This window comes from Microtus ochrogaster, unplaced genomic scaffold (assembly GCF_000317375.1).
Source record: "Microtus ochrogaster isolate Prairie Vole_2 unplaced genomic scaffold, MicOch1.0 UNK4, whole genome shotgun sequence".
Taxonomy (NCBI): Eukaryota; Metazoa; Chordata; class Mammalia; order Rodentia; family Cricetidae; genus Microtus; species Microtus ochrogaster.
Window position 1 is genome coordinate 16,049,094 of NW_004949102.1, and position 18,249 is coordinate 16,067,342.

The 18,249-nt window shown below is 48.7% G+C and overlaps 1 protein-coding gene across 3 annotated transcripts in view; it reads right to left on the minus strand.

Annotated features, from left to right (window-relative positions):
* Positions 1 to 18,249, minus strand: part of Slc37a3 (solute carrier family 37 member 3) — a 43,625-nt gene that overhangs the window by 5,168 nt on the left and 20,208 nt on the right. For all 3 annotated transcript variants that reach the window (XM_005365853.3, XM_026788586.1, XM_026788587.1), the window contains exons 6-14: positions 16,757 to 16,840; positions 13,842 to 13,987; positions 11,228 to 11,324; positions 8,886 to 8,970; positions 7,973 to 8,151; positions 5,933 to 6,074; positions 4,542 to 4,643; positions 3,930 to 3,977; positions 2,794 to 2,945 (exon numbers count right to left, since the gene is read on the minus strand). In XM_005365853.3, coding sequence (XP_005365910.1) covers positions 2,794 to 2,945; positions 3,930 to 3,977; positions 4,542 to 4,643; positions 5,933 to 6,074; positions 7,973 to 8,151; positions 8,886 to 8,970; positions 11,228 to 11,324; positions 13,842 to 13,987; positions 16,757 to 16,840 — 1,035 coding nt within the window. The remainder of the gene's footprint in view (positions 1 to 2,793; positions 2,946 to 3,929; positions 3,978 to 4,541; positions 4,644 to 5,932; positions 6,075 to 7,972; positions 8,152 to 8,885; positions 8,971 to 11,227; positions 11,325 to 13,841; positions 13,988 to 16,756; positions 16,841 to 18,249) is intronic.

An 18,249-nucleotide genomic window follows, 5' to 3' on the forward strand; every position in this document is an offset into this window, starting at 1 on the left:
AAAAAAAAAAAAAAAAGATTTATCTTTCTTTCAATTGTTAAAAAAAAAAAAAACATACTCATTGCATGTCTGCATGTGCACGAACACGCACCATTGCGCATGTGGTCAGGACTGGGGGACAACACTCCAGTGCATGGCTACTGTCGCATTCTATGTATGCATGTATCTGCTGCTGGACATTTGTGCTGTCTCTACATTCAGTGCCTAAAATGTTTAACTTTCAATGTACACATTTATTCTCATTTCTCCTTAGTAGACAGTGCAGCTGGGTCATACCTCCAAATGTGTGTCCAGCATGCACTAAGGGGGCTGGTGAAATGGCCTAGTGGGTAAGGACACTTGCAACCTGAGTCTTCCCTCCAGAACCCAATCCCAGAAGCAAGGAATCAACTTCCACAAACTGTCCTCCGACCCCCACATGTGTGACACAGCACAGGCATGCATACACACATACACACATATACAACATACTAAGTTTTAGAAATACAAAGGTGGATGAAACAGTTCGCTTTTAATTTTAGTTTTCTAGAGACAGGATGCTGCCATGCCTTGATGACCTGGTTGTCACTACACAGCCCAGGTTGACATTAAAGCAATCCCGCTGCTTCTGAGGCTGGGATCACAGGTGTGCACCATCGTGCTCAGCTTGGAACAAGCTGGTTTTCAAGGAATGCAGACTCTGGTACAGAGAGAGCACAGACACCCAGGCTGGCAGTTGAACATCATGGATAATGAGTGTTCTCCTGGAGGCATGAGCCAGCTGCTATGGCAACCAGAACGGAAAAATAACAAATCCTTGAAAAGTCAGGGGAAGGTAGAGGCAACACCATCACTTGTGGCGCAGCCCAGGGAATAGCTGAGGGCCAGACTGTGGAGTTCTAGCCTTCAGAGTTGGTGAGGCAATGGCAAGTTATTCAACAATCCCCAAGAGGCCAGGCATGGTGGCCCACACCTTTAACACTGGCACTCGGAGGCAGAGGCAGGCGAATCTCTGGGTTCCGGAACAGCCAGGAACACCAGGAAAGCTAAGGACCCTGAATCCTGGCCTGATTGTGGGGGTCAGTCTGAGGGTGACGTGATCACCATCAGGGTCGGAACACTGACGTCTGAGACATATAGGGTTAAAACTCCAAGAAGCCAGGCGTGGGAGCGTGGGTCTATTATCCCAGTCCTTGAGAGGTGGGTCAGAAACTCAAGGTGCTGACAGTCTATACAAGGTCACCTGAGCTACGGGAGAAACTATCCGCAAAAAGGAAAAAAGAAAATTCAAAGCAAAATGTCTGTAGTGTCAATTACAACTACCCACCTAATTCACTTAGAGAGCATTAGTGAGAAACAATTTAAAATACTCAGTTTAGTTGGGCAGTGGTGGTCCACACCTTTAATCCCAGCACTCAGGAAGCAGAGACAGGTGGATCTCCATGAGTTTGAGGCCAGCCTGATCAATCTACAGAGTGAGTTCCAGGACAGGCTCTAAAGCTACAGAGAAACCTTTTCTCAAAAAAAAAAAAACCAAACCAAAAATGAATGAATGAATGAATAAAATACGATACTCAATGTGATGGGACCAGAAAGATGCCTCAGAGGGTAAAGACCCTTGTCACCTGAGTTCAAGCTCCAGAACCCACACATATGCCACACAGCATGCACGCCCCTGCTATGGGGTAACATTCTTATACACTGTAAAGATTTGTCACTCATATTGGTTTAATAAAATGCTGGTTGGCCAGGCAGGAAGTATAGGTGGGGTAACCAGACTAGGAGAATTCTTGGAAGAGGAAAGGCAGAGATGCAGTCGTAATCCAGAAGCAGAGGAAACAAGATGAGAATGCCTTCCTGAGAAAAGGTACCAAGCCATTGGCTAAACATAGACGAGAACTATGGGTTAAGTTGTAAGAGGTAGTCAGTAATAAGCCTGAGCAATAGGCCAAACAGTTTATAATTAATATAGGCCTCTGTGTGCTTATTTGGGACTGAATGGCTGCAGAACTGAGCAGGACAGAAACTTCCATCTACACGCCTCCACATACAGACTTACAAACATGTAAATATGTAGGTGTATAAAATAAAATGCTTATTCACTGTCCCTTCAGACATGAAGCCTTCTGAATGGGTGACAGCGGCCCTGTTTGATTTCTATCACAGAGCATGAAGAAGTATTTCTCCTGCCCTTGTTAATTTTGCCCCCTGACCACACACTCAAATATCCTAAGTGTGTCAACCGTTTACTGTGCAGTGCTTTGGAAGCAGTGTGTCTCCTGTGTGCCAGGAAAGACTACAGGGGAACCAAACCATGATGCTGCCCTCAGGGAGCCTGCATTACTGCAGCGAGCAGATGCTGATATACATCCACTCCATGGCTGTGTACAGGATAGTCCACTGTTCCTCACTGCATCAGCTAGCAGCAGTTCACCCACTAGTCAGGCAAACCAGCAAACTTCAAGTCACTGTGATACTACAGTAGTACCGTCTTAGCCTCTCGGCATCCACAGGGCAATCCACGGATCAACAGGTTCCATCTCAGCAGGCCCACAGACTTCCAGTGTTCTGCATCCCAGATGATTACGGGAGAGGGATACCTAAGTCACCCTCTGGGACCAGTCACAGATGTCTGGGCATGGAGAACACAGACTACACTCAGAGGTGGCTGTGACGCAATCTATGGTCATATGAGATGCCTCCCATATCAGGTCCCACCTCTCAGAGGCTGAAAACCTAGGGCTTGCTGTAGAGCGGCTCGCAGCACAAGAGCGCCACCTACCGTGGGAGCCGGCAAGCACACGCTGTTCTCACCTGGCCCACAGCAGCACCAATGCTCCCGGTTCCGTCAACGATTCCCGTGACGGTCGCCAGAGCCTCGCTGCTCCCTTGGATCAGTTCCTGGCGACCCAGGTCTGCAGAAATAGCCGAGCTAATCATATTGGACGGTCCGCCAATAAAAAACCCTGAAGCCATAACGAGAACAGATTTGCGTTAAAATATGATCCATAATTCTAGTCAGATAAGACAAAACATCAAAATGTTGGGGAGAAACAGAAAATAAAGGAAGTGCTCCCAGACAGTATTTTCACACTAACTGATCTCTACTCTTCTAAAATCCCTTCCCGAAGGATGTGACACACTAGTGTCTGTACAGCACCCACGGGTGAGAAGAAAACAGCGGAACACACACCCAAGGCAACACCACACTGGCAAGAGAGGGACACACAGTGCTGTTCCAGAGGTTCAGGGACCCTAACTGCCACTGCGCTCAGAAAGCCAACCCATGGGGGCTGGAGAGATGGCTCAGCGGTTAAGAGCATTGCCTGCTCTTCCAAAGGTCCTGAGTTCAATTCCCAGCAACCACATGGTGGCTCACAACCATCTGAAATGAGATCTGATGCCCTCTTCTGGCCTGCAGACAGACACACAAACAGAATATTGTATACATAATAAATAAGAAAAAAAAAGAAAGAAAGCCAACCCACGGGCGGGTGCGGCGTGGAGCTTGTAAACTGGGTCATCTTACTGGAATCAGTCACACATCATGCTGAATTAAAAAATAACTTTAATTTATATATATAAAACATGTTCCTTAATTGTACCCAGAATTTTACCTAGCACTCAGGGAAATACCAACCCAGTTCGGCACCAGAGAAAAAGCTAGCTGTCCTGGACTTCCAATGTGCTACCTTCCTAAGTCACTTTCTGAAGTCAAATCCAGGCCTGGGGCGGCAATCTAAATGTTTAGGACCCCTCCACGGGGACAGTTTCTATCACAGGGGTTGAGGGGGTCAGTCACAACCAGAGGGGAGAACCTAGAAAAGGAGGCATCGATCTCCCTCTCACTTGCGTGCTACAGAGCAGAGGTTTTAGTATCAGTCCCTCTGTGGGAGACAGCGCTCTCTGACCCCCAGAGCAGCAGTGAGCAAACAGAGTGTCGGCCGTACCTGTGATGGTCATCAGAAGTGCATTGATGGACTTATTGTTTGGAGAGCCTGTGAGAGAAGAGACACACGGCACGGTGACTTGTGCAGGCTCAGCAGCGGCATGTGCCTCCTTCCGTGCACAGCGGCTGCATCCCTGACACTCGCAATCCCTCTGGAGACGACAAAGACAGCCGACTCTCACCACCCGTTCCAGCTTTTGTCCTGTCTGCCTCTGGTGCTGCTCAAGCTAATGAAATGCCTAAAAGCCAGAGAAGACGCTACCGTGTTTAGAACACACACACACACACACACACACACACACACACACACACACACACACACACACACACGGCCTACTAATTACCATCTTCCCTGCTTTTGAAACCTTGCCCCCTTTTATGGTTTTATTGGCTCTAATGCTGTCCCTCTGGAGCCACCCAGCAAACAAAGCAATACACACCCAAGCAAGCTTTTAAACAGACCCACAAAGCAGGAGAGATGCCAGTTTCCTTCCCACACAAATAAAACCATGTGATGACAGTTCCCAGGCACTGAGAGCTAATCACGGCTCTCCCCATGGCTGACCACCGACTCTGAGCAAGTGAATCAAGGCCACTGCAAAGGAATACTCACGACTATACCCAACAAGGGAGCCCACCGCCAGGAACAGGCTGAGGGCTAACACAGGCGCTCTCTTCTGCAGCACATCGGAGATGAAGCCTTGCAGAGTCCCACCTTCAGGCACAAAGAGCACACATGGGTGGAAAGCAGTGGCTGGGCACAGCTATCTGAGGCACGCTCCTCTCTCAAGTGTCCCCTCCCCGCAGTGATGGCCCATAGACAGGACACCACAAATCAAGCATCAAAGTAAGAAAAAAAGAAAACCTTCAGAACCATTATTATCCACATATACTATTTTCCCCACCAAATAATAAGTGAGCGATCCCTGGATTTTCTTCACTCTAACTTAAAGCATGATGAACTAACCAAGTAAACCTTACTGCCAGAACCTAGGAGGCTGGAGCAGGAAGACCATAAACCAGAAAGCAGCTCGGGCTGCCTGGTGTGGGCTTGGCCTCAACAACACCAAGTTTAAGGAAGACGCCTTACAAGCGGTCAACAGAACCTCTGAGCTGCAGCTTTCCTTCTGCACCGAGGTACCTTTAATTTTGGAGGACACAGAATATGGCAGGTCTCGGGCTGTCTATATCACCTTTGGCTCTGGACCTAAGGCTACCAATGGCCAAATTCAGATATGAGGCCAGTGTGCCACCTAAGGGCCTACTGTGCCGTTCATGCACTCAGGGTAGCTTGGTCTTACTGTATCTCTGTATGTAAACATCAAGGAGACGGAGATGTTAAGGTGGGGCCCCAGTGTGCAATCCGTTGGCCTTATTTAACAGTTTATTATTTCCTTTTTGCATTTCTGCCTACACCACAAAGACACTTGTAAAATCTGTTGCGGAACTAGGGTTATTTATTTGCTAGCATGCACAAAGTCCAGGGTTCAATCCCCAGCCTGGAAAATAAAACAAATCCTCCCTATACAGCAAGGCAATTGCGAACACAGACATACGCAAGAAAGGAAAGGAAAATCCCTGCTCTTCCTCCCTCTGATATCTGACAATCTACCCTGAAAGGTGCTGTGTTTGCTTCCTTGGCCAGAGACAGGGGGACAGTGGGAGGAAGCCAAAGCGAACATATTCCCACTCCACCTTGAAGCTCTCACAAAATCAGCTTCAAAGCCAAGCCATCCCTGAAAGCATACAAAGGGGCTGCGTTTAAAGGGATTCCCGAGCGGTCTCAAGACAAAAGGACTGATCCATCAACCAAAGACTAAGAAAAGACAGCCTATGAATCACAGCCGCTCGGGCTGCCTCTCCTCTCTATGGACTTTTTGTTCTCACACAAGTCTGCATGTTTACTGGTCTGGTGGGTTGGGAGAGACGGCTATGGAGCAAGCAGTAAAACTTCAAATGAAGCAAGGTTCCTGCCTATGCGGAAGGAGATGCGCACGTGCATACCTACAATGCCTCCGACGTCGTACCAAATGGACAGCTTGTCAGCTTCAGCTTCCTTCCACCCGAAGTTGTTGCTCAGATAAAAGGGCAGCCAGAAGAAGAAGGAGTAATTCACCAGTTTCAGGCAGGCATAGGCCAGTGAGTACTGCAAGAAAAACACAGCTATCAATGAGCAGCAAACGGCACAGCGTGACTTCCCTGACTTTACCTGGCAGCCCGTTCTCTTCTCTTGACTCTCACTGGCTTCTAAAAAAAAAAAACCAACAACAAAAAACGCACACAGCTTTTCTTAGCTATCTCCAGTGTCTTCTCCTATCGTTCCTCTGGTAAAGGCAAGCCAGTGTTTGCAACCCAGAGAGCAGTACACACTGTACCCATGTTTCTTTATTGAGACAAAAGGTCCATGGTATCCGCGCTGCCAACCCGCATCAGCCACGGACGGATCAGCCTAGCTAAGATCTCAGCTCACACTGCAGGCAGCCACACTTCCTTGGTTCTCTTCCTACACAGTTAATGCTGGCCACTACAGAGAGCAAAGCGGCCCAGTCACACTCAGAAAGAAAGCCACCTGAGGACCATTTTCATATTAGAGCTCCCAAAAAGCCCTACATCCCACAAAGGAAAGCATCTTTGGTGGGCCAGAAAGGAAGGGATGCGGTCTTGACTGGCCTCCTGGCTCTCTTTTGAAGGAGAGCGACCTTAAATGGGTGATGGCTGAGACTCCTGCGTCCAACACATTATTACCAGGAAACCCTGACTATTAGCATCAAAGGGAAGGCGGAGGCAGAGGGCTGACTTCAAAGGGTGTCTGGCTAGTACACTCCTGCCCCTGAGCGCCAGCTATTCCCCAGGTGCCACTTGTTCTAAAAGAGCTTCTAGCAGGGCAGCAGCCACCCGTAGAGAGCCAAATCCCAAGCAGCAGAGCTCACTGCCCACAGGCTGCTACAAAGACAAAGGCCCGGGTTAACCAGACTTCCTTTCCACCCGCCCGAGCTGGAGAACAATGGCTTAGGAAGTACAAAGGAAACAGCAAAGGAGCTTCTTGTTTTGTCACAGCAAACCCAAGTTCTGTCTCAACCCAAGCAAACACCATCAAAATGTTTTAATAACTGAAAGACAGGATCTTCCTAAGGACAGGCCACAAGAACCGGAGTCTTCCTAACGCTAGCCACTGTCTCTGGAGTCAAGCATTTCAGGGTGTTAGGGTATTACACTTATATCTGACTGACACTTGACTACCTGCTGGAAGGGTTTTTTTGTTTTGTTTTTAGTAGAGAGGCACAAGGCAGAAGAGAGCCGAGAGGAAGGCAGAGGCAGAGGATGGCCTACAGACGGACTCAAGTGGGGGCGGGGACAATGCATAAGCACCCTGAAAGCAAGGTGACGAAAACAGGTGCTTTGTCAACTGACCCAGGCAAGATGGGTGTCATCACCCCCCACAGGAAGGGGAACTGAGTGACTTAACCAGGTCTCACAGGAAGTTAGCGGGCAAGATGGAAATACAACCTAGGCCTCTTAACTTGTACTCCAAGGGTAGGGCACCCAAAACATCAAGACAGACAGATTGCAGCAGAAGGGGTCTAGCTCACACAGAGGTTTTCCTGCAAAGGTTGTGGAAACACTGGAATGTGTTACCAGGAAATACTGAGTATTCTGCCCTGGACAGGGCAATAGCCTGCTCCCTGGAATGTCCAGAAGTCACAAACAAGGCAGAGAGTGAACCATTCAGAACCCCTCTAGGTCCGTGTAGATGTGCCACAGGCTCAAAACACATATTTAAAACCTTGTTATTTTTGCCTCAGTAGTTTACAAGCGAGGTCAGGGCAGCAATTTGTGGGCTACATCTAGCCTTGTCCGTCTGCAGCTTCTATGTGCTACAGAGCCGAGTGACCACACTAAGATTTTTCAGTTCCCCCAAGCTGCAAATATTTAGTCTCTGGGTTTTCAAGGCTATCGGGGAAGCTAAGGGATGCAACACGATCATCTCAAAACAAAACATATCAGCCCGACCCCTGGCCAGGGAGAAGCCAGGCGAGCCCGTACCGGTATGACTCCTGGAAGGCAGCAAGCCTGGTGAAAGCTTATCGCCGTCACTTGGGTGACAGCCTCATCCTCTTGGATTGAATAATTGGGCTCATACTCGTCTTCATTTTCAGCACCATTAATGAGAGGCCTGTGTGAATCTTCTTCAGGGTTTTCTTCTGCCTCAATACTTGGAAGACCTAGGACAGCAAAAACAGCGGCCATTTACAGAGCACCACCATGTGCCTGCCCACATGTGAGGCTTCGCACTCATCACCACTTGGGGGCTGAGGCTGTTCTTATTTTCCTCATGTTGAAGACCTAACTAGGGTTCAGACACCAGGGAAATTAAAACCAATAAAGGCTCCAGAGTCTGTTGGCTCAAAGATCAGAAGAGCTGCACACCCCTGTTCCTATGGCTTCACTTGTACACACTCCATATTTAACCATAATAAAATATCAAACTGGCTGGGCAGTGGTGGCGCACACCTTTAATCCCAGCACTCGAGAGGTAGAGGTAGGCAGATCTCTGTGAGTTCGAGACCAGCCTGGTCTACAGAGCTAGTTCCAGGACAGCTAGGGCAGTTACACAGAGAAACCCTGTCTCATAAAACAAAAAACATCAAACTGAATCATCTTTCTAAAGGAAAAGAATCTAGTCTCAAGATGTGACATTCTTAGCCAGTATCTCAATTACACAAACCGCCTGCAAATGTTCGGACCTTCCTGCACTCAGATGTGAACCTCACTCCCCTCAAACACATGCAGTGGTAACAGACTGGCTGTAACTGGACAGGATGCACAGGGCAAAACTGCTCCTAAGTGCCCTGAGAGGAGTGTGCAGCTTTCCTCCGAGAATCCCAATTCCTGTCCTTGGACCTCCTTGGCTTACAACAGTAAGGTATTTTGAATGACAGAGATGGCTTCTCCTCACCAATTTCTTCTGGTGACACTAGTAGTCCAAAGAAGATGACAATCCCGCCAGCAAACTGCACAGACGCGGTCACCAGAAAGGCGTACTGGAGGAGAGGAAAGACGGCTGAGGTGAATCTTACTCAGAGGTGGTCATCATAGCTGTGTTCATTACAGACACACGAGGGGAGGTTGGGAGGACTTCAGGACCCAGGGCTTCCTGGGTAGGCACTGCGCCAAGTGTCCTGACATGTGAGTTCCCACTGCATTTTCCCAAGGACATGGAGAGGCTGACAGAGGATCATCAGGGTCCCCTGGATACCAAGTGGCACTATTTACGATTGAAAAGTCAGGATTAGCCCCCCAAAATCTCATTTTTTTGTCATTCAAACTCCTACAGAGACACGGTATCTGCCATTGAAGACATGTCACCCAGCTGAGGGGATTAAGCAATACCCTACAGTCTGAACAGGTAGCATGCAGCTAAATAAATGAGACCTAGTCCTAGCAGAAACCTACAGGATTCAAAAGGAAGAAGAGCTGAAAGGAGGCTGATGCAGCTCAATGACGTTGAAGGGCATGGTGGGAAATTATCCTCCTGGGCACAGCAGCAGAGGCGCTGGCAGCCTGGGGATGGGATGGGCGCTCCCCGCGTGCTTAGGGGAGGGCTTCTGCCTGGGACCACGGGAAGAAAACTGCCACGGGAGGTGGAGGGGAACCTGAAAGACTCAGTGGCCAGGCTGTATGAGCTGCCTTATCAATACAGACAATGAGGCAGAATTTTTAAACAAGAAACGCCAAAATCAAAGCCGCGTTTCCAGAAGCCAGATTCAGGAGCAGCACAGGGGTGAGTGAAATTCACACTTGAACAATTGGTACAAGCCAAGTGTGAGAGATGGGAAAACGTCTAGGGAAAAAAAGGTGACTGTGATAGATGATGGGCTTCTACCTGGACCAGAACAGCTCTCTCCCAGAGAGCAACTTCCTTTTAATCACTTAGGTTTTTATCGGGCAATCCATTCAAGAAAATAAGCATTAAGAGGTGGAGTAAATCCTTTCTGCCCGATCCCTTCCCAACCCATCCAATTCTCAATTATCCAAACATATAAGCACTGCTGTGTAAATTTTGTTCTGCAGGGACCACTGGGAAACATACAAGCTAATACAAGCATCTCCAGCCTGCTTTTCTCCAAACTGGCATCTCAGGGCACACTGCCTGGCCTGCTTGTTGTCTGAGATCTTCGCAGTGTCTGGATCTCCTTCAGTTCAGAGCTCCTGGTCCGGAGTTGCAGCTACACCGCGTCCTCCAACAGGTTCGCTGGAGCTTAACTACCTCTCTATCGGCTGACTTTTAACATCAGTCTTTGCTGTTACAAAGTGCTAAGATAACTGCAGAAAACACTGACTGTACGTGACTAAGCACATTCGCTGGTGCCGCTACTTCCCGGAGGTGGAACAGCTTGGTCAGAGCAGCTGTAATCTGACAGACATTGCCAACAACTGCCATGTCCATTGCTTCACAACCTCAAGAGCACCACAGGTCACCGGCCTGCATTTTACCAAGCTAGTAAACACACAGTACAGTCTTCCTGTTGTTCCCTTATTCTTTTACTTGTTTTTTAATAAAAATTAACTGGTTAAAAAAAAAAAACTCAAAATGTACTTTTATGACTTTCAGACAATCTACATCCTTCTTATTCCTCATTCACACATAGACACTTTGCAGGTAGAGCACGGACTGCCCAGCTCTCCACACACTCAGCCTCTTGCTCTGTGGCTATAGGGACCATTTTCCAGGGGTTTTACCTCAAGCATCACTCCGGCTCCTAGGCGTATCTGGGATGGATGCCTAGGGCTTCTTGACCATGATTCCTCAGGAACTCAAAGTAGGTAAAACGATCCAAACAGCTGGCAGCATCTGATGACGATGCTCCCAAAGGAGCACCTGACTCAGAGGTCAGAGAATGGGATCTGTCTTTACTCCTCTTTCTACAAGCACAGGCTTACTTCGATTTGAGCCAGCTGGGGATTCACTACTCCACCCCACTCAGACTCTGCCAAATGTTCAGCAGACTGAACATGCCCACCCAAAAGACTACCTCCCATCTGGATGGACTTTGTTGGCTGTGTACCCTGGAGACAGAAGGTCCCCTCAGAGGCCCCTCCACACCCATGATGGACCCCTGAGCGTTACCCAAGGCCCCTGCAAACCAAGTCAGCTTCCTTCTCAATAACAGCACACACTGTGGCCCCTTCTTGTCAGGCGAGGTGGTGCACGCCTATAATCACAGCCCTCAGGAGAGGTCACCCTGGCTTAAATAGCAAGAGCAAGTGTACACACACAAATGGTGAAAAAATACCCACCTCATAACCATACTGCAGAACAGATGAAGCCAGGCACGCTCCCAAAATATTGCCCACTGAAGCACAGGCACTCCAGAGACCAAAGACAACACCTCGGCTAAGGAGAACAAGGAAAGACCAAAGGCAATGTGTCAGAGGGATTCTGTGTGTGTGTCAAAATAAAAACGGCTCAAACAGTAAAGATGTACATTACGAAGAATTAACGTTCTATTTAAACCTTTGAAAAATATGCCAGAATGATAAAACCAGATTCTTCTGAGATTTCATGATGCTAGATTTTCATTTAGATGCTAAATGTTGACCTCAGAGTCGGAGCACTTGCAGAGCAATAGTGAAATCTTGAATTCCTTGTGCAGAAAGAACTAAAGAAAAGAAGCTAGGGATGGTGGCTTATGCTTCTAACCCTTCTGCATTTGGAAGGCAGCAGGTTCCAGGCACCCATGTCACACGGCAAGACACTGCCTCAAGAAAAAACAAAAAAAGATGAAAAGCTCCAATACTATAAAAATACTAAAACCCATCAAGGGGTCATGGAAGGGGAAAGTAAGCAAGCCAGGACCTCGGCGTATGAGAAGAATCTGGCCTATGAAAACTGATTCTTTTCAGTTCTCCTAGATCAGTGGATGCTGTGGGTTCCTGCTAAGGTTTCCAAGGAGTCAGAGTCTAAAGCAACACTGGCCTGACTTCTCTCGCCACAGCAGCTTCACTATCAGCCTGCCAGGCACCTGAGAGGCAGAGCAAGAGGATTACAAGTTCAAAACCAGCCTCGGTTCTACAGTAAGACTCTGCCCCTTCAGAGGCCCCTCCACACCCACGATGGACCATGGGCAGCGGGGCTGCCGAGGCAACACCCCCACTTTTCACTCAGGGCTCATACTTTTATCATTTTTCCTCTTCTTGCATTACATTCTTGAAAGACTTCCACGCTGGGCTGCAACTTGAGCGGTTAGAGTTCATTACACAGTCCAAGGCCCCTGCAAACCAAGTTAGCTTCCTTCTATCAGTAACATCAAACACTGTGGTCCGGAAAGCACGAAGCCTTCTTGCCAGGCATGGTGGCGCACGCCTGTAATCACAGCGCTCAGGAGGCAGGGAGGTAAATCTCTGCGAGTTTGAGGTCGGTCGGGGTTACACAGAGACCAGAAATTTTAAGCCGAGTGTGGGAGCACACACATGGGAGGCAGGGCAGATGGATCTCTGAGTCCGAGCCAGCTTGGTCTGTACTAGTCAGGGCAACTAGTGAGACTCTAGCTCGAAAAAATAAAGAGAAAAAGGGGCTGGAGAATAACACTCCATAGTAGAGTACTTGCCTAGTATTCATGAAGTCCTGTGCAATCTCTAACTCCACCAAAAATTCTTTTCATTCATATATCTTTCTTTTTTTCTTTCTTTCTTTCTTTCTTTCTTTCTTCTTTGTTTTTTTTTTGAGACAGGGTTTCTCTATAGCTTTGGAGCCTATCTTGGAACTCACTCTGTAGATCAGGTTGACCTCGAACTCACAGAGATCTACCTGCCTCTGCCTCCTGAGTGCTGGGATGAAAGGCGTGCACCACCACTGCCCGGCTTCATCTATTTTTGAAAACAAACAAATAAAAACCCAAAATAAAAAAGTAAACACCTTTCCAATGCAATCTTGCTAACCTAAGTCAGAGCGAAACGGAAGGCATTAGGCACTGAAATACCAGAGTGCTTTTGAACGGTCCTTATCCTCACAGGACAGTTTATAGGTAAATGTTAATGACCAAGGGAGCTCCCGTTACGAAACTGGGGAAGGTGGCAGCTGAGAAGCAGCAGCAAGAGGGTGTGCTGCACACCACAGTGGAAGGCACTGCACATTCAGTTTCCTATGTGTAAGAGCAAACACACAAAGAAAGCAGACAGGAGGTGAGCATGCCCTAACAACACATACACACTGTCCAGGGACAATGACTAAACTCCAAGTCCTTAATGCTTCTGAAACAGGAACCTCATCAACAGTGGTAAACCACACAGCAAGTCTGGTTCACATGACCTATTTCCCTGCTATGCACTCAGCCTTCTTCGGGTAGACATGGAGGATTCATCAGCAGGCACCTCCCTTTCTTCTGCAGTCTGCACCACACACACCAAGTCCAGCAAACATACTCTAACATGAAGGGAGGGGTAGGGGATGCTGTAAGCCCCAAATCACGGCAACATCTGAATTAGAGCACCCCCCTTTCGGTGGCCTTAGGCCCATTACACAGATACCATTCCTTCTGTACTCAGCATCTTCTATAGGCTACACAATGCTCTATAACTGGGCTATGTCCCTGACTTTCATGGCTGTTTCCTTATGGTTAATGCAACGATAAGGAAACCACAGTCTCAAAATGTGGCAAAGGGAGCTAAACTCAAACAAACACGCACAATGGATGGCATTCGGGTGGGACAGTGACAGTTTTCTAGGGAGAGAGGCTAAGAAGAAAGAACTGGGAGATGCGGCCACAGAAATGTGCCTCCCTGGGTGTCTACAGACCGTCACTCTCATGGACCTTCTCTCTCCAAAACAGAGAGGATGAGGCATGCTCTACAGCCCGGAGTTAGCAGAGTCTGACCAGACTCAGTGATCCAATCAGAGAAGGAAGCAGCATACCCAGCTTTCCCGAACCAGTTGCCCATCACAGCCACCACACAGGGCCAGCCAGTGGACTGCAGCAGGCCGTTCACAATCCACAGGCCACAGTAGAGCCACTTGTTGTAGAAGCGCAGCCATTCCGTAAGAGTGCCGAAGACAAACTCCTTCGAGAAAAGGAAAGAGATGGGGACATGCGGCATCACATGGGCACTTTCAATATACCCAACCACTTTTCAGGATACACAAAAACTACAGCCGTGGCATGGGGAAACGGCTCAGTGGGTAAGCATGCTTGCTATGAAAGCATGAAGACCCAAGTTCAAATCCTAGCACCCTTGTCAAAGCTTGAGTGTGGTCTTATGTACCCTGGCCACCCAGTGCTGTGTGGGATGCAAACAGAAGGATTGCTGGGGTTCACTAGACGTCAGCAAAGCTCCCACCCAGCTCAGTGAGAGACCCTGCCTCAAGAAAGTACGGTAGAGAGTGAGAGAGCAAAACCCACGATGTTCTCCACTGGCTTCTGTATGCATGCACCTGCGTAAGCACACACGCGCGAACACACACACGCAAACACACACACAAACATACACACACACTCCCTTCAACTTGCACCCTCCACTCTAGAAGCAGAGGCCTTGTTTTCCATCTATTCCCGCATCCCCTCTGGGAACAGCAATCTCCAGAGGATTGAAGAACAACACGAACCCAGGTGTGCACACTGGGTCAGAACAGAACCAGGCGCTGAGCTGCGGGACTGTCCCAGGTGAGCCCGCTGTGGCTGCGGGACTGTCCCAGGTGCGCCAGCTGTGGCTGCGGGACTGTCCCAGGTGAGCCAGCTGTGACTGTAAGATTGTCCCAGGTGAGCCCGCTGTGACTGAAAGGTTGTCCCAGGTGAGCCCGCTGTGACTGCAGGACTGTCCCAGGTAAGCCCGCTGTGGCTGCGGGACTGTCCCAGGTAAGCCCGCTGTGACTGTAAGATTGTCCCAGGTAAGCCCGCTGTGACTGAAAGATTGTCCCAGGTGAGCCAGCTGTGACTGTAAGATTGTCCCAGGTAAGCCAGCTGTGACTGTAAGATTGTCCCAGGTAAGCCAGCTGTGGCTGCGGGACTGTCCCAGGTGAGCCCGCTGTGAGTAAAAGACTGTCCCAGGTGCGCCAGCTGTGGCTGCGGGACTGTCCCAGGTAAGCCCACTGTGACTGTAAGATTGTCCCAGGTGAGCCAGCTGTGGCTGCGGGACTATCCCAGGTGAGCCCACTGTGACTGTAAGATTGTCCCAGGCAAGCCCGCTGTGGATGCAAGACTGTCCCAGGTGAGCCAGCTGTGGCTAGGCAGTTACTAAGTTCAGTCACGTAAGCGAGCCCTGCCTATCTATCATCTGCTGAATTATTCAACAGTTTCCATCATGCGCAGGCATTCTGCTCAAAGGGACATTTTATTTGCAGTTCAAGTCTATTCTGAGAGGACTTGGCGTGGGTAAGTAGAATACTGTAGATCTCAGTTGTAAGTCTAGAATAAGCAAAACCACAAGGACAGGAAAATGGTCAATGGTTGCCAGCAGCTGTGGGAAGAGGGAGAGGTAGTCATCTGATCATGCTTGCTTATATATACATCTGAATGTTCTTAAATATTAAAAAAGTAAGTATATAAGTGCAGCTCATTGGCTTATAAAACGGTGTTTTGATATCTAAAACTTTAAGAAAAAAGTTTTTTTTCAGTATGCAAATGGCAGACATTGAAAGACTAAAATAAATCAGAATCTGACTAAAGTCTAGGAGATGAGGGGCTGGAGAGATGGCTCAGAGGTTAAGAGCATTGCCTGCTCTTCCAAAGGTCCTGAGTTCAATTCCCAGCAACCACATGGTTGCTTATAACCATCTGTAATGAGGTCTGGTGCCCTCTTCTGGCCTGCAGGCATAACACAGACAGAATATTGTATACATAATAAATCAATAAATAGAAGTCTAGGAGTTGATTCAAATCAATAAGAACCCAGCAAGATGACTCTGATTCAGATGCTGCCCTGCTCAGCACCTCACTATCAGGTGCCATTTGTATACACACACACACACACACACACACACACACACACACATACACACACACGACCCTTGCTGAACTGTGCGAGAAAGGGATCTGCACGTCCCCTTGGCAAATGAGGAAGGGGAAACACTGGAGAAAGAGGAGGCAAGCTGAGCTGTCCCAGGCTAGGGTCTGGGGGCTTACTCTGGAAAGCAAGACTGAAATCTAAGCACAGGTGAAGAGGGAAAAACGCATTTAAGAGCCCAGAAGAGGCCATGAGTGAGTCCTGCCAGAGCGGGACCTCTGAGAGAGGAGCAGAGACAGCGGTGTCACCTGGCCACGACACGGCCGCCTGAGGCAAGAAGATGGAGAATAAAAGCATTGGGTAGCAACAGTGGCCAGGTTAGGGAATCAACAGTCAGGGCAGGCAAGCGAGCGTGACTGTCAGGCAACCTGAGACCAGGCTCCAGAGAGCCCCACCGCCGTGCTGTTTATTCAGACTATGGGAATCAAAGAAGGACGCCAGGGTTCTTGCTGTAAAAAGATCGGCCTACGTGTAAGACACACAGGATGGCAGACAGCATGAAGACTAGTCTCATTCCTCCACACCAGATCCAGAGGAAGGGGTTAGCCATGATCTAGACCATCTGATCAAAATAGCAGTAGCTGTGTGTTTTTAAATTTTATTCATTATTCATGCTTATGTTTATGATATGCAAGTATGAGTTGGAGTACACACATGCCAGAGTGCACTCGTGGAGGTCAGGGGGCAACTTTTCGGCATGCCTCTCCATCCACTGTGGGATCAGAGGATTGAACTCAGGTCATCTGATTTGCACAGCAAGCTCTTCTAACCTGTAAGCCATCTGGACAGCCCAGTAATAACCACTATCCCCATAAGAATCTTTCAACTTACCACAAATGCAGAAGAGCACATGCCAAAAGACAGCACCCATCGCAAATTCAGCCGGTCCCCAATGACGCCACTGATGAAGAGGCCCTAAAGAGAAAGCATTTCACTGATGGCTCTACATAGTAACGGTCTAAACTGGAAGCACATGTTACAAACGGGGCAAACTAAAGGGAGGTAACTGGAAAAGTCCAACCTCACTCACATCTCTACCCTAACTGTCTATGGAGGCCGGGCGGTGGTGGCGCTCGCCTTTAATCCCAGCACTCAGGCAGAGGTAGGTGGATCTCTGTGAGTTCAAGACCAGCCTGGACTACCAGAGCGAGTTCCAGGACAGGCTCCAAAGCCACAGAGAAACCCTGTCTCAGAAAACAAAACAGCAGCCGGGCGATGGTGGCGCACACCTTTAATCCCAGCACTCGGGAGGCAGAGGCAGGCAGATCTCTGTGAGTTCGAGACCAGCCTGGTCTACAGAGCTAGTTCCAGGACAGGCTCCAAAGCCACAGAAAAACCCTGTCTCAGAAAACAAAACAGAAGCCGGGCGATGGTGGCGCACACCTTTAATCCCAGCACTCGGGAGGCAGAGGCAGGCAGAGCTCTGTGAGTTCGAGGCCAGCCTGATCTACAGAGCGAGTTCCAGGACAGGCTCCCAAGGTACAGAGAAACCCTGTCTCGAAAAACAAAAGAGAAACAAAAACAGAAGTGTTCCACACATGCACAGACTGGCTGGGATCTTGTAAGGCACAGGACAGAAGTTATGCTGCACCCAGCTGCATGTTCCGCTTCGATTTCAGGGCATCACAAAGCAAGGAAGATGGGAAGGCTAGGAGGGCAATGGCCAACGAAAGGCACAAGTGGCTGCTTCCCTCTTCTCCCAGGGCCCAGCAGGAACTAAATACCGTAAGTGCAACACACCTTGGAGTCACTGTCTTGACTTCAAACATGAATGGACACAGGACCAACTAATTCTGATAAACCGACTGCCTTAATAACGCAGAATCCTCAAAGGACAAAAATGACAAGGAGAGCTCATCCCTGCACACTGGAAGCATAGCAGTAGACTCTGCTCTACAAAGGCCACAGGAGGCCTTGTGGATCTGTGAGGAAGAGGGCAGTGAAAACCCTCAGCTCTCTTTCAGATGAGGGGACCAACTGGTTCTGTACTGCTCCAGAAAGCACCATGCCTGGAGGCCACAGAAATAAAGGCAAATCAACAGAAAGAACCAATTAGGGGCTAGAAAGATGGCTCGGTGGTTAGGAGCACTGGTTGCTCTTCTGGGGTTTCACTCCCAGAACTCACACAGTGGATCAAAACTGTCTGTACACCTGGTTTCAGGGAATCTGATGCCCTGTTTCACCTCTATAGACATCAAGCATATATGTAGTGTACAGACATACATGCAGGCAAAATGTTCATACACATGAATAAAGACACATTAAAAAAAATAAATTTTCGGCCAGTCAGTGGTGGCACACGCGTTTAATCTCAGCACTCAGGA